This window comes from Podarcis muralis, chromosome 1 (genome assembly GCF_964188315.1).
Source record: "Podarcis muralis chromosome 1, rPodMur119.hap1.1, whole genome shotgun sequence".
Classification (NCBI taxonomy): domain Eukaryota; kingdom Metazoa; phylum Chordata; class Lepidosauria; order Squamata; family Lacertidae; genus Podarcis; species Podarcis muralis.
The window spans coordinates 131303819-131320455 of record NC_135655.1 but is presented as its reverse complement, the minus strand read 5'-3'; the positions used below and the strand labels follow the sequence as shown (position 1 = coordinate 131320455).

General features: G+C 42.0%; 1 protein-coding gene across 2 annotated transcripts in view; it reads left to right on the top strand.

The window, feature by feature from the left end:
• Positions 1 to 16637, top strand: part of DRC11 (dynein regulatory complex subunit 11) — an 86235-nt gene that overhangs the window by 37581 nt on the left and 32017 nt on the right. For both annotated transcript variants that reach the window (XM_077918628.1, XM_028702907.2), the window contains exons 7-11: positions 2149 to 2233; positions 5932 to 6072; positions 9345 to 9420; positions 14315 to 14421; positions 16123 to 16215. In XM_077918628.1, the coding sequence (XP_077774754.1) occupies positions 2149 to 2233; positions 5932 to 6072; positions 9345 to 9420; positions 14315 to 14421; positions 16123 to 16215 (502 nt within the window). The remainder of the gene's footprint in view (positions 1 to 2148; positions 2234 to 5931; positions 6073 to 9344; positions 9421 to 14314; positions 14422 to 16122; positions 16216 to 16637) is intronic.

The window sequence follows — 16637 nt, the reverse complement described above, 5'->3', positions numbered from 1 at the left end:
CAGAGCACGTCAGGCACTCCTGTCTTCCACTGCCTCCTGCAGTTTGGTCAAACTCATTAAGTTGGCCTAGCAGAATCTAAAAAGCAGTCATCATTGCATTAAATTACAGTCACAGGCTTAAAACAACCCCAGATATTAAATATACATTTTAGGCTGCAAATAATTGTTATTACTGCATTTAATAATAATAATAATAATAATAATAATTTATACCCCGCCCATCTGGCTGGGCCTCCCCAGCCACTCTGGGCGGCTTCCATAGAAACCAAAAATACACTAAAATATCACACGTTAAAAACTTCCCTGAACAGGGCTGCCTTAAGATGTCTTCTGAATGTCAGGTAGTTGTTTATCACTTTGACATCTGGTGGGAGGGCGTTCCACAGGGCGGGCGCCACTACCGAGAAGGCCCTCTGCCTGGTTCCCTGTAACTTGGCTTCTCGCAGTGAGGGAACCGCCAGAAGGCCCTCGGAGCTGGACCTCAGCGTCCGGGCAGAACAATGGGGGTGGAGACGCTCCTTCAGCACCAACACTTTAGCTCCTTTAGCACCAACACTTTGAATTGTGAATTTTGAAGAACAGGATAATCCAGTTGATGCCCCAACATTGGGCAGGATCCAGCAGGCACTGTGGCCAATGAAGCCCTCAGCCTTGAGCTTGCTTGTGCTTGGCACAGGCACACAACACATACAGTTCACAGTGGGAGGTCAGCACCATGTTCCTCTTCTCCTCAGTGCCCGAACCTCAACATTACTCTTGTTCCAAAAAGGAAGAGGGCTTCTTTGTGCCCTACATTATTGATTTACAAAAGGTAATTCAGCCTTCTCTCTGTATTGAAGTTCTTTTTCATCTGCACCTAGCTCTTTGGAACATATTTGCAAGGTCAGGATGTAGTAGAGAACAGCATGTCAGCCTTTGCCACTGCAGAGATTCAGCTGGTGTACATATGTTTAAAATTTGACTAATTGCATAATGTTGAGGCACAGTGCAATGGAGCATAGCGCAGATGTACAGAGCCTGAAACCAGGGCCTCGTGCTGGACCATCTTTCCCCACAGAGGACATGACAGATTAATAATGGGAACAGCTGAAACTGCTAAAGAATTGACTTGGGGGCAATCAAGGGCTGCAGTGAGTCATTAGTTATGCTTGTTTTTAACAACACATTTCTCTCTAATGTGGCCTAAATATGAAGCAAGCCAAATCATCTGTACTTCAGTTCTAGTGCCAAGTGCCATTTTTCAAATGCATGCATTGAAAGGCAGTAAAAAAATAAAAAAGAATAATCTGGCATGACTTTTAATATTTAAGTTAAATACAAAATTGGATCTGTACCTTATATTTGTTCTTCTTTGTTAGAAATAATTCTGTATGTAAAAACCATTCCCCCCGTCATGTTAAAAAAAATCTGGGAAAGAAAGAAAGAGCCATTTACTGCTCGGCTGTGGGATTTACTCTACTAAAAGTTGAAAATAAGGGAAAGAGAGATGTCCATTATTAGGTGAGATATTTCACGTTAAGCAGATTCTGCCCCTTGTTCAACACTTGATTTTTATGGACAAGTAGAACTTTGCAGAACCAAGGGAATGACTTCAGAAGAATGAAACACAGGGTTTCATTTTCCACATGTCAACAAACAATTACTGAAAGGTACTGTATAGGCACTGAGCTTGTCAGAGAATTTCTGAATTAGATGGAACAATCTATGAATGCAATTTCAGGAAGCTAACTTACATAAAAATGTGGTCCAACATCTCATTCTTACAGTTTTGCCTCAGTAATTTAGAAGATAGGATGCAATGCAGAGTAAGACTTAATGTAAATGATGTTTAGGGCAGTTGCAAGAGAATTATCGCAAGAACCCATTTAGATGGGAGCAACCATTTCCATTGCATACATTTGGAATAGAGAGAACACGGCTTGCCTTAGAAAGGAGTTGCATCCAGGTCTTGCGGATCTATAGCTGTCTCTACCACATCACACTTCATCTCTAGTTATTTGCTTTGCCTGCCCACATCAAACTGCTTTTGAGTAGGAACACCATTTTTCTGATTAGCCATATATAATTATCTAACCGTTTTGAATTAATGCTTAAAAGCAACATGTGGCTTTGTGCTGTTTTTGAAATGGAGCCTTTTATTTCACACAGGCACATGACAGGAAGATTTCCGGACTACCCTGACGAAGAACAAGGCGGTTCAGCTGTTCTTTTTGCTGAAAAAACTCCAGAGGAGGTAGCATTTTTTTCAGACATAAGGTTAAAAAAGGATTATTATTTATTCCCTTTTTGAAACAATGTATGGTAGGCCCAGATTTATAGTACCAAATTTGACCTGGCTGGGTTGGATCCACAGGTGCAGCCAAAAAGGATATTAGGAGACCCCAAATTAAAATTAAAATCTCATCTGGAACTCAGAGGTCTGAACACAGTTGCACTAGGGCTTTTTTGTCCCCCTTCCTAACTCATATTCTCTAAAAAAACAAAACCTGTTACGTGACTTCTGCATTAGAGAATTTGATTCTGAGGCACTGGTTACAATTTCTAGACGCCAAACAGTTCCACTGCGGAGTCCTTTAATGAGATCTGCCAGTCAAGTCACATGAAGGTTCCACACATGAATTAACAATTTCTGCCACATTCCAGGAGCCATTCCCCATCCCATCCCACGTCTGGAAAGCAATGCGAAAACCAGCCTAAAGTATTTCTATACCCACAGAACGCTAGGCGTGCAAATCTTCGTCGGGGTAGGCAGCATGGTGCCTTCCAGATGTTGCTGGACTCAAAGCTCCCATCGGCCTTGAACTGAAGGCTGGGGCTCTCTGAGGGCAGCACATTGACTATCCCTGGTTTATGCTACTGGCCACTCTTCTTCTTCAGCATGTAACTACGTACAGTGGTACCTCGGCTTACATACGCTTCAGATTACATACGCTTCAGGTTACAGACTCCGCAACCCAGAAATAGTGCTTCAGGTTAAGAACTTTGCTTCAGGATGAGAACAGAAATCATGCTCCGGTGGCGCAGCGGCAGTGGGAGGCCCCATTAGCTGGTGCTTCAGGTTAAGAACAGTTTCCGGTTAAGAACGGACCTCCAGAACAAATTAAGTACTTAACCCGAGGTTAAGTACTGTGTAAACATTGCCCCTTGACAGTGTTCCAGAAGTTACTGTTTCTTTGGTAAAGACTAGCCTACAGAAGCCCATGTCATAATAAATCTATTCATCCTAAAAGAGCCACAAGATTATTTAATGCCAGCGTTTTGGAATTTGTTACATATACAGTGGTGCCCCGCAAGACGGAATGCCTCGCAAGACGAAAAACTCGCTAGACGAAAGGGTTTTCCGTTTTTTGAGTCGTTCCACAAGATGAATTTCCCTATGGGCTTGCTTCGCAAGACGAAACGTATTGCGAGTTCTTGCGAGTTTGTTTCCTTTTTCCTTAAAGCCGCTAAGCCGTTAATAGCCGCTAATAGCCGTGCTTCGCAGGACGAAAAAAACGCAAGACGAAGAGACTCGCGGAACAGATTAATTTCGTCTTGTGAGGCACCACTGTCTAGGGACACTCGGAGTTGAAGATTCGCCAGTGGGTGTCAAATATTTAGGAGATACAACTGTAGAAATAAACCTCACTCAGCTGCTGTGACCTTCTAATTTGTCCACTTCTCCCAGGATCCCTGGGATCCTGGCCACTGCACCATTTCAACCCTTGACACTTCTTCTTGTTCTTCCTCCCAGTTCCTTCCATGCCTCTGTTTCCCTCCTCATATGCTTACTCAAATATTTACAGCTCTTTGCCTACTTTGCATAACAATAGTTAGCATTTATATCAAAGTGCTTCACGCATATTATTATCTCTGTAATCCTTAAATTGGGTGGGAGTCCGTGCTCCCTACAAAATGGGCTAGAGGGGTCAAGAGAACTGCCGGGAAATGTGGGGTGGGGGGAAGTGAGGGGGGTGGTTTCATAGTGGAGGGAGATCTTGCGCTTGGACCCTCCTTACAGGTTTCCCCATAGGCTTCTGGCTGGCCATTGTGAGAACAGGATGCTGGACTAGATGGGCCTTTGACCCCATCCAGCAGGCTCTCCTTACGCTCTTGTGTTTTTATTTTTCCTCTGAAATAATTATAAGTGTCACCATTTCCATGTTACGGGTGGGGTGGGGGGCTGAGATAGTGTCGGCTGCTCTAGACAAGCCACTCTGGTGAATTTGTGACGGATGATAGGTGACTCTGGAGACTCCCATGTGCAGCTTGGACTATTATCTGCTTCTCCAGGTAAAAGACTCCAGGAAGGAAGGAATCTACTTGGTTTTTTACTAGAACCCCAGATCCACCAAGTGGGGCCAGGTGCAAAAGACAGGCACTTGGAACTAAAAACTCTGAGCCTAGAAGTTGATTTTGAGTACCAGCATTAACAGAGCTCACAGTCCTTCCACAGGAAAATTCAGTTCTGCTCACCCTCTTCCCCAAGCTTTTTAAATAAAGGTAAAGGGACCCCTGACCATTAGGTCCAGTCGTGACTGACTCTGGGGTTGCGGCACTCATCTCACTTTATTGGCCAAGGGAGCCGGCGTACAGCCATGTGGCCAGCATGACTAAGCCGCTTCTGGCGAACCAGAGCAGCACACGGAAACGCCGTTTACCTTCCCGCCAGAGCGGTGCCTATTTATCTACTTGCACTTAGGGGTGCTTTCGAACTGCTAGGTTGGCAGGAGCAGGGACCAAGCAATGGGAGCTCACCCCGTCACGGGGATTCAAACCGCCGACCTTCTGATCGGCAAGTCCTAGGCTCTGTGGTTTTTTTATTATTATTATTTTTTTAGTCAGAAAGTTTATTTTATTTTTTATTTTTTGAAAATAATATTTATTACTTTTCCAACAATTTAAACACAACACTAAAAAGGAAAAAAAAAGAACAATACAATACAAAAACACTACATAACACTAACACATTAAACTAACAAAACCAAACAAAAACAGTTTAAAACACATCAAACAATTTCAGTATCTTATATTTCATTCACTTATTTCAACGACCTCCTCACACCTCCCTTTTTGTATTCCACTTCTGTTAATTGTTTCAGCAATTCCTTTCCATCTTCCTCTGTTTTCTATCCTATAATTATCTTTACACATTCTAACCTTATTTCTCCTTTAATATTCTATTAATCTATGGCTCTGTGGTTTAACCCACAGCGCCACCCGCGTCCCAAGCTATCAGCAGTATAATTTACTTCATTGCATGTGGGGGTGGCTAATCAGATAATCCATTTGATTTGATCAGCCAGAACTCATATCAGTAGATCCTGATCTGCCTTGTGCCTACTCCTGATTACTGTTCATGGAAAGCACTGCTTCCCACTCCCTTTTAAGCCTATGGGTCTTCCTGCAAGGTGAGGCACATGCCTGTCTTTTCTACCCAGGCCAGATTAAGAGTACCTGCTGAGCAATGGGCTGCTGCAGCCTTCCCCAACCTGGTGCCCTCCAGATGTTTTGGACCAGCACTGGCTAGTTTTCATGTTACAGTTATTCTGTGCAAATATCTCTAAAGTAATCTTTTTAGCTATAGACAAAAAATGAAAACGTATTTTTAAAAATAGCACAGTAAGAAACATGAATCAGAAAACTGGAGACTGATAACAAATCTGATAGTGGTAGCAAGAACATTGATTGCTAAAGCTTCCTTCTTTGGAGGAGTGGCTACATGAAATGTTATGTTTTGATTGTGAGTAAAATAATAGCGATGATTCGTTTTTGCTCAAGGTGGACTGATCTTTGTGGCTGAACTCTATATCATTTAGCAAGAAAATATTTATTCAAGATAGCATAAAGTTGCAAGGGTTAACTATGTTATAAATGTTTGTTAGATTTGTTGGTTTGATAGCTGGAATGAAGCTAGTTGTTTTGTTTAGACTCCTTTCTTCATTCTGCCAGGTGGCTGCTGAAATAATTGCTAAAGAAGAAGAAGAACTGAAAAAGAAGAAAAAGAAAAAGGGGAAAAAAGAAAAGAAAGAAAAAGGGAAAAAGAAAAAGCAAGGGAAAGAAAAAGAGCTGAAACCAAAGAAGAAAGAGCAGGCAAGAAATGCTAATGCACAACTGTTTTCAAATTTTGTTGATTCAATTAATGTTGGGTAGAATCTGGATGAGAACTATGTGTACACTTTGAGACCCACAATAAGCTTCTGCTTAGGCTTCCAGCCAGACTGGAATATGAGCCATATGGACTCTCAGAGGACCCTTTCTTTGTCCCCCCACCCCCACCCTCCTAAAACTTTCCTCCACTGTGTTAAATAGTTCCTAAAAACCTTAGGATCAGAGCAGGCTGCCAGATTCAAACCTGAGTGCTTTACATTGCCATATATAAGCACAGGGGAAGAATCGAGGAAGAAAGCTATCGGTGTTTCTCTCTCCCCCACCTCTCTTTCTCAATTTCTCCTCTTCCCCAAGTGACAGCTGTCACTGATATAAAGAAGCCAGGCATCAGGAAAGGGGTTGGGATTTGCAGGTTTAGCCCCACGTCCAGAGCTATTTGACTCCTCCAGCCGTCACTATGTTGAGACGTAATGTTTGCTGTGGAGAGCTTGTTTCACATGTGGGGGCTTCCAGCACAATCTAGAATCCTGATTATCCACCCTTTAAATTGTAAGGGCAGCCCCTATGTGTAGTTATTCTTTTTTATTTAACCAGATTTATATACCACTTCATTATCATTAGAGCAAACAGCACACAGTATGTGGGGTTTTTCCCCATTTTTTTTTACTATTTGTGATCATTAACATTCAGTGTTATGAGAAGACTTTACAGGGTGGGAAAATCTCATTTCCTAGAGAATCCAGGGGCATCTAATGAAGCTGAATCTTGAAAGATTTAGGACAGGCAAAAGTACTTCACACAGTGCCTAGTTAAACTGTGGGATTTGCTCTCATAAGAAGCAGTGATCCCCACCAACTTGGGTGACATAACACAGATCACAAAGCCACCAATGGTGAGCCAAGTTTCACCTCTGCTGTCCTCCTTTACACAGATGAGGCAATCCTGATTTCATACACCCAATTGGGATTGCACAGACTGCTGAATTGGTTCAGCTTGTACTGCAAGAACGTGCATCTTACTATAAATTACCAAAAAACAAAAGTTATGATATTTGACAAATCTAAGCAAACCTAGACAGCATCTTAAAAAGCAGAGACACCACCTTGCCAACAAAGGTCCGTATAGTAAAAGCCATGGTTTTCCCAGTAGTGATGTATGGAAGTGAGAGCTAGACCATAAAGAAGGCTGATCGTCGAAGAATTGATGCTTTTTTATTATATTGCTGGAGGAGACTCTTGAGAAGAAGAAGATCAAACCTCTCCATTCTTAAGGAAATCAGCCCTGAGTGCTCACTGGAAGGACAGATCGTGAAGCTGAGGCTCCAATACTTTGGCCGCCTCATGAGAAGAGAAGACTCCCTGGAAAAGACCCTGATGTTGGGAAAGATTGAGGGCACAAGAAGAAGGGGACGACAGAGGACAAGATTGTTAGACAGCGTTCTCGAAGCTACAAACATGAGTCTGACCAAACTGCGGGAGGCAGTGGAAGATAGGAGTACCTGGCGTGCTCTGGTCCATGGGGTCACGAAGAGTCGGACACAACTAAACGACTAAACAACAACAAGAAAACTTACAATTGGTCGCTTGAAGGAAATAACACCGGAGCAAGTATTCTCATTTAAGTATCTCAGTGTGGTCTTTCAGTGGACAGGCAGGTGGTTTGCACAGGTCCAGTCAAGTACTCTAATAACTGATAGAACTTTAAATGGACTACTACAATTCCACCGTATAAAAGGGGGTAACTTGGTGCAGCCCACTTTTGAACTTCATAAGCCCAGGGTGTTGCCAAAGTTGTTATATGGAGCACCACTGTGGGCCACAACCAATTTAGATTCACTGGAGAGAGTACAAAACAATTTTTTGGGCAGACTCCTGCCAGTCCCTACCTCTACAAAAATAGCACTACTCTGTGCAGAACTGGGTGTAATGCCCAATAAAGCCAAACCCCTTAGACTAGCCTTGCTTTTTGGGTTAAAAGCTATTTTAAAGCAGGTATCATTACACCTTTAGAAGACGTGACCCCAAACTCATGTAAACATGAAATGCAATTTGCTGCCAGGAGGTTGGGACTCTCTGCCTCCTTTCTTGTGACGCAGGTTTTTGAGACAGGTAAAGAATTAATACTCCAAAGGCTTAGAGACACCGGGATGCAATCACAAACTGCTGAGATCAAGATCTGTCAATCTAACAAATTGTATGCTTTTTTTATTCCATTGTATCCATCCCTGCCAAGATATCTGGTAGATTTGCCAAATGTTAAAATGAGTGTAGCCTTCCTGCAGGCAAGACTAAATGTCCTTCCGTTAGCAGATTGGACAGGCCGACATAAAGGAATTTCTAAGAAGGATAGAGTTCGTGGCTGCAACTCTATGTCAATAAAAGACATAACTCATGTACTCCTTGAATACCCTTTTTATGATGACCTTAGAAACAATTACATTCACCCATTGTTAAGATCGCAGAAGGGAAGGACGTCTCTTGCAAAGACCTGTTTTTTGTTGTCTGATGTAGAGAGGTATATGTACTTTGGAACATCCAAATTTTTTGCCAAGGCTTTGCAAATTTGTGTAATAAAACTTAAAAGGGAGAATGGGAAATGGTTTACCCTGTAAAGGTCGGGAAGTAGAAATATAAACCACTATTATTAGCAGTATTCTTGTTATGATTATTTTTAATGCATGTAATGGCTGCTCACTAAACACAGTAAATCAAACTGAACTGAATCTGTCGGAGGCAGTAAGAGTCTGAATATCTTTTGTTGGGAATGGCAGGTTGAAAAAGTGCTGTTCCACTTGCAAGCTTCCCTCCCATGGGCACTGTGAGAACAGGATGGTGGGCTAGATGGACCATTGTCCTGACCCAGTAGGCTCTTCTTCTATTCTTTTGAGCCCCTAATTCTTTTTACCAGATCATAGCGACTCCAAAACAACAGCACCTCTAGCTTTGTTAACCCCATCCACTCAACCACAGTTTCCAGAAACCGATGAAGAACAATACCGATTAGGTTGGGAAAAGAAAACTTATCACTCCGTGAAATATTAGACAACAAGGATGTCTTCTGGACATCAGTGCTCCAATTTCAGCCGCCATGAGAGTGAAATTGGAGCACTGATGCCCTGATGAAAGGAAGTGGAATCTTGTTGTATGGGGACCACTGATACCATCCACTATTGATTTTACCTGTTTTGTAACATCAACTTTTAATTGTCTGTGTTTCTAAGTTATTGAGGTCAAGGTTTTCTTTTGTAAATGAAGGAAGAAGAAGAAGGTTGGAAAATGTCACCTAGTAATTTTCTCCCGGTAATGGAAGCAGGAAACAACAAATACAAAGGCAAGTAGAGAAAGCATAGTTAGCGTAAATGTTGACTGTAAAATTTAATGCATGATATTCAGGCAAGTCTGTGGATCCAGAGTATACTCCATTGCTGGGCACAATCATGACAGCACAAAACCATTTAGCATGTGCCTAATTAACAAATGAAAATGTAGGTTGAATATTCAAGCTTTAAGACATGCCTAATGAGATAAATTTATGTGGGTTCTTTACCATAGGGCTTGTTTACCATAATATGTAAGCAAGACTCCAGAAATACAAATTTGGGATATGGGACGCAGGTGGCGCTGTGGGTAAAACTTCAGTGCCTAGGACTTGCTGATCGTAAGGTCGGCGGTTCGAATCCCCGCGACGGGGTGAGCTCCCGTCTTTCGGTCCCAGCTCTTGCCCACCTAGCAGTTCGAAAGCACTCTTAAGTGCAAGTATATAAATAGGTACCGCTTTATAGCGGGAAGGTAAACGGCATTTCCGTGTGCTGCGCTGGTGCTGGCTCGCCAGAGCAGCTTCGTCACGCTGGCCACGTGACCCGGAAGTGTCTTCGGACAGTGCTGGCTCCCGGCCTCTTAAGTGAGATGAGCGCACAACCCTAGAGTCAGACACGACTGGCCCGTACGGGCAGGGGTACCTTTACCATATATATATATATATATATATATATATATATATATATATATATGAGAGATGATGATGATTTATGTTTTAAATATGCATCTGGGGATTTCAGAGCAGCTTAACAGGATATGGTATGGTGGATTTCTTCATCAAACAATTCCATTTGTCACGTAGACACGGTGGCAAGAGGAGGGTAGTGTTAATTTCTTGAGACCTAACTGAAAACAGATGTGTGCTTATTTCCAGGAGTTGCCAGTATAGGAACTCCCACTCCTTTGTTATAAAAACCGTACATATATTAGAGGAGGCCAGCACAGCTTGTGATCTACCAACCCAAATATCAGGCAGCCCACCAGAAGCGTCATAGACCTGCATTTCTTGGGCTGGAAAAAAGAGCAGGTTGTCAAGAAGCTGAAAGGCCAGGGTAGGGCTGGAGGGCTGCATTTGGCTTCGTTATGAGTCACAGTTTCTATAAGACTATGCTTGGAGCTGGGAAATTGTTTGGTGGAACAAAGGAAGGCAGCTGGTGAATTTGCCTCTAGCTTAATTTTCCTGCTTGGGATGATTACATGTGGAAATACACTAATGTCCCCAAGCTTTTACTGTTTAATACAGATGGTGTGTGATACTTGAAGTGTTATCCTAAGTTAGTGTGGGTGTGGGTGTGTACACACACACAGATATATACAGATGGGGGTTGTAAAAAGTGAGGTTAGAAGGAAAGGAAATGCAGTAAAGATTGTGATAATTAAGTTTTTAGAAGAAGTAATTCACATTTGTGTGAAACTGTTGAATTATGGTCAAAAGTTTTGGTGCCACCACGTGTGTACTGACTGAGACAAAGAATTTTTAGCGTTTTTTGTGTTAACTGGCTTACTAATGCCATAATGTTAGTGTCATGAAGAACTGTTTTGTGAATTGGACTTCTGGGGAGGAATCATGGCGGATTAGACGTCTCTTGTCAACACTCCACTGACAAAGATAATTATGTGGTGATTAATAACAGCCAAGCCATAAATCTTGGTTATCACATTATCTCTGGAGGAACAGATAAAACAGGGAATGATAGAATCATAGAATTGTAGAGTTAGAAGGGACCACAAGTGTCATCTAGTCCAACTCCCTGTAATGCAGGAATCTTTTGCCAAAAGTGGGGCTCAAACCCACAACCCTGAGATTAAGAGTCTCATGCTCTACTGACTGAGCTATCCCAGACTTCTAGATTCTAAACAGCTAAGAGGTGTTCCAACTGTGATAAATTTTCATTTTATTGTGTCCTATTTTTTTGGCCTTCCAGTTTCTGCAGATGGTGGAAAGGGTCTGAATCGCCTGACAGACTTGAGCCCCACAGAGAAACAGGGGGAAGCGCCAAGGGGGGCACACCCTCCAGAAAGCCCTGAGAGGGTGCTTAGGGTGTCAAGGGGTCCTGCAGCCCACAAAAGGGCTCTCCTGCAACCCCCAAATAATCATAAAATAATAATAAATAATAAAAGTCATGGCAAAACAATAACAATATTGAAAAAAACAAGGAATCCTGTCCATAGGATTATATTTGTAAAACAGATAAACATTTTTGGGGGGAAGGGAAGAGAAGAAGAGAAAGGAATGTTGGAGCATTTGTATATTCTGTGCGTTTCGTGTTTTTATTACATTCCTTCCGAAATTCAAGTACTAAAACTAGATGACTTTGCAGATTTTTTGCAAGATACTGTCACAACTATGAACATATTTCACATTTATTTGAATAAAGGTTACCCTATACATACCTTACTAGTTATAATATGTGAACATTGTGACCTTAACCTTCTTGCCATTCCTTTGAGGTAGAGTGAAGTCTTTGCTTGCCTTGTCCTTAGAGAAATGGTATCATTCATCTGGTTACATATAAGTACAATAAATAAGTTCTTTCTTTAAAAACCCAGTGTGGTCCATCAATGAATAACAAATAACTAGGTCCTAATGTCCGTGTGAAAACATAACACTCCAAACTTGCTGACCCACCCAGAAAACTCTGTAAAAATCAAATAATCTATATAATGGTCATATTCCCCACAGGCTTAAAGTCCAAACTCTGGTAACCCTGATGGAAGTGTCTTTTTAACCACTACCATTACTAACACTGCATGCCAGCTTTCTCAGCTTATATATCTCAGTGCATCCATCATATTATTTAAAAGGTTAAGAGCAATTTTAAAAAATTAATGCCTTTCAGCATAACCCATTTTGGTTGCATATGAGAAAAACTCACTAAATGTTTGTTTTAAGAACCTAGGAAGAGCCTCCTGTTCTCACAGTGGCTGAACAGTTGCAGTGAGGATCCGAGTGAATCCTCACAGGTCAAAGTGGCTGTTCTGTAGACATGTTATTACTGTAGAGCAAAGCCTCCAACTTGTACAGTGGTGCCTCGCAAGACGAAATTAATTCATTCCGCGAGTTTTGTCGTCTTGCGATTTTTTTCGTCTTGCGAAGCACGGTGTCGGAAAAGTTTCAGAAAAGCTTCAAAAATCACCAAAGTCTTCAAAAACCTCAAAAAAGGCTACCACACCGCATGCTATGAGTTGCTCCTCGAAGTCAAGTCGCAACTGTATTAACGGTGTTAAGAAAAAGGAAACAAACTTGCAAGACGTTTCTGTCTTGCGAAGCAAGCCCGTAGGGAAAATCGTCTTGCGAAGCAGCTCAAAAAACAAAAAACCCTTTCGTCTTGCGGGTTTTTTGTCTTGCGAGGCATTCGTCTTGCGAGGTACCACTATAGTATTTACAAATATATACAACGTGAAGGTCTTTTGAGGGGTTCACAGCATTAGAAGGTCCTGCTTCTTCCATAGCCACAGCCTTGGATTCCAGCAGAAACCAGGCATGGTTCTGTCTCCCAGCTGCAGTTTCTCACTTCTAGTTTTCACCCACATCTCTCTCTCACACACACACACACCCATTTCTCGTCCAGCACAGAGCCACTTCCTTTGTTGCCTTACTGGCCTATACTTAGAGGGCCATTAACTCACCAGGAAGGTAGCTTGGCTATTCCAGGAATTAAATCAGTTCTGGATCCAGGAATTAGAAGGGGGCTCGGGAATACAGCCGCCGCCGCCATCCCTGGGGAAAAACTCATAATACTATCAACCTACCTGATTAAGTCACATATTTCACAAAACAGGGCAACCTTTGCGGGGGTGGGTGGGTAGTGCAGTATGGCCATGTTTCATTAATGCTTTTGCTGATCCAGATCAGTGACTCAGGAGAAACAAAGTAGATACCCAAACATATTTTGCCAGGACAAATTTGCCCTGCTGATTCCTGTGTTCAGCTTGCAATACTGGCATTTGGTGCCAGTCCTTCATTGTGCAGCTTAGAACATTACAGAAGAGGAAACATGGGAGAATCAGGAGAGGTGAGCTGTGCATTTTAAGTAGTACTAAGTTCTCCTCAATATTCTGGGCATAAAGCTTGGCCAAGGACAGTGGTAGGAAACCTGATCATGCACTCTTGGAATCTTGCTCCAAGGTGATTGACAAGCATTCTCAAGCCTATTCTTTGTAGGCACACAGGGAATGAGCAGCAGGGTTGGAATGTTTTATTCCAACAGCTTTGCAGGGATAGACAGAATTAAATCATAATGGGGGAAATTATAATATACATCATAATAAGACAAAAAAAAATCATGAAGAAGCATCTTCCATGCATGATATTTATAACTATAATATGCCCCAAGTCTCCTTTGAACTGAGATTCAAACAGGCCTTGTACACTAGTATGCTACTGGTGGTCTGCCTTCACCAAGAAGACAGATGTGTCATTCTTTTCTTCTTATGGAGGAGTTAAAAAGGTTGTTAATTTCAGCTTCTCTGTTGTAGGGTTCTTTTTTTAAAAAAAAATCTACTGACAATATAAATTATGAGTAGGCTTCATTAAAAGCCACAAACCTACAACAGAACAGCTGAAATTAAGCAATTTTATAACATTATATTTGCCATGGACTATATAAAAATCAGTCTAATACAATTGCAACTAAAAGTTGAAACTTAATCATTACAGACACCGTTAGTTTTCCATTTCAGAATATGATTTCATGCAGTAAACTTGATGAAGGCGGCAGTCCTTCTGAAATCCGTGGGACTTACTCCTGAGTAGAGATGTATAAGCGTGTGGTGTAAAGATGCTAGGGCTTGTTACCGTTATCCAGTTGTCAGATAATAGCAATATAAACATCACTGTAGAGCTACTTTAACAAAATATAAAACAAAGCAAAAACGCCACTCTCTTTTTTGCTCTTGGATAATAGATGTTTGGCAAAACAGAGATGAGGGATGGAACTTCTCACAGGAATATGACCCTGAACTGATCAAGGAGGAAAAGAGGAAAGAAGTTGAAGAAGAGATCAGAATACAGGTGAACTTTGAATAGCAGGCCACAAACACTGGCTGTTGCCAAAGAGAATTTCTACAGAGAAGTAAAAGCTTGTTAGGCATATTAATCGATTGACATGGATCTGCCTTTCCCAAGTCACTCTGTGCTATGAAGTAACTAAAGTATAGTCCTTTGATAGTTCCTTTGGTTAGAAATGGGAGCTCTTTTACAATTGAAAGTTGCTTTGAGACATTTGAATAAATGCCAACAACAATAGTTACTGAGCATTTATATAGCACTTTAGGACATTGCATGCATTATCTCGGGTCTGATCTACACATGCAGTAGAATGAGGCGAGAATAAGATAATAGAGTCCTTAGGTGACAGAACAGATTGTACCATAAATTTTCAGGTTGGGATCAGATTTTTAATGCTCTCCTATGTAATCAAAAAGAATTAGCAGGGAGAGGTGTGGATAAAACTTTTCTATTTGATATGCCAGTTTTCCTCTTGAACGTGAAGTATTTAAATCATAATCCCCCATCTCTATTCTCAAGTAGAGAATATACCACCTCAGGAATCTTGATGCCCTCATTCTGCTAAATGTGTAGATCAGTAATCTGCGCAACAAAGATCGCTTGCAGAAGCTGGGTTTCTAATGGAGATTAAGGGCGGAGACTCTCGCTGCCTTAGTGGCTCGCCTAAGGCCACCTGCTCTGTAGTTGCAGAGTAAGAGTGAAACTGTAGACTTCCCCGTTCACACCCTTAGCCACTAAACTCCACCAGCTCTTTTGCTATGCTTCCCAGGGTCCTCAGCACAACGTAGGATTGGAAAAGATCACTTCATTCCCCGCATGAATGCCATAGTAGTTCCTGAGGTGTTTAATCACCTCAACATATAGCCTAGAACAGGGGTCTGCAACCTTTAAGACAAAAAGAGCCACTTGGACCCGTTTCCGAAGAAAAAAAACTAGGAACCGCAAAACTCGTCATTATAAAAATAACTTTTTTGTCACTTTTTTATTATTTCTTTGTTTGACCCCTCAGAATTACTCCTCCTCATAGAAATAAACGTTAAATTAACAAGTTACCTTTGTGTGTGTGTGTGTTCTTCACTCCCCTTCAAAACAGTGACCAGCGTACATGCCCCTTACAATGTAGCGGGTGGGCGGGCGGGAAGGTGACGTCGGGACGGTGCGTGACTAACGCACGCACCACCCCCATGCGACGTCACAGCCAGTACAGCGCCCGCCACAGTGGGGAGTGTCGGGGCACACAATGCGCCTCCTCCCCTCACTAGTATCTGCCCCGGAGCCACGACAAAGGTGTAAAAGAGCCACATGCGGCTCCGGAGCCGCGGGTTGCAGACCCCTGGCCTAGAACCTCTGGGCAGCAGCTGCACTGCCCAGGAGACTCCATTAATTTCAGACCAGATATGGACTCTGGATAATGTGAAGTCTTGGATGAAAAGAATTCACAAGGAATTGGTCGAATCTGATTAAAAATATGCTTGCTTTTGCCCTTAGCAGGCTTCCAGTTCCTGCCCTTCTGCCTCCTGATCTTGTAAGATTTTACACGCCCAATCTTACAGCACATAGCAAAAACAAAAATATGCATGCCAAAATTGGATAATGCATGTTGTTCGCCTATTTCCAGCATATGATTTGTATTTTCTGGTTAAAGAGTCTTTAGGAGTGAAAAGCATGCCATTCCAGACTCCCTGTATATATCTATCCAAACAGGTTGATGAGCTAATGCGCCAGGAACTGAAGAATTTAAAGTTAGCTGTGGATAGAGAGATAGAGAGAAAAGGCCAGAAAGGCAAAAAAGGAAAGGTGAGTAGACGTTTATAGCTATATTAGAAGCAGAATTACTAATTAACTTTGAACCAGTGCAGAGACTGTTTTCTACAAGTTACCAACAGAAATAACTGCTTGTGGTTTATATTGCTTCAAACAACAGTGAGATGTAGCCAAGAGTTTTTGTTAAAATATTGGATGTGGTTTGTCTGGAGCGAGACAAACCGCAAGGCCAGATTCAGATGTAATGGCAGAAGTAGGAAAGGAGCAAAGTGTCTGTGATTTTTCCTGTGAGTACCTGCACACTTAGTCATAGTTTTACTCAGGTTTCTGTGTGAACTGGACCTGTTTCTCAGCTATCCATAGGGCAGAAATAAGGAGACAGCTTTTCACATTCCTGTGAACTTTTATTCTTAATGTCTGCTGTCTGTCTTCTCCTTCTCCATTTCTGGAGTTAG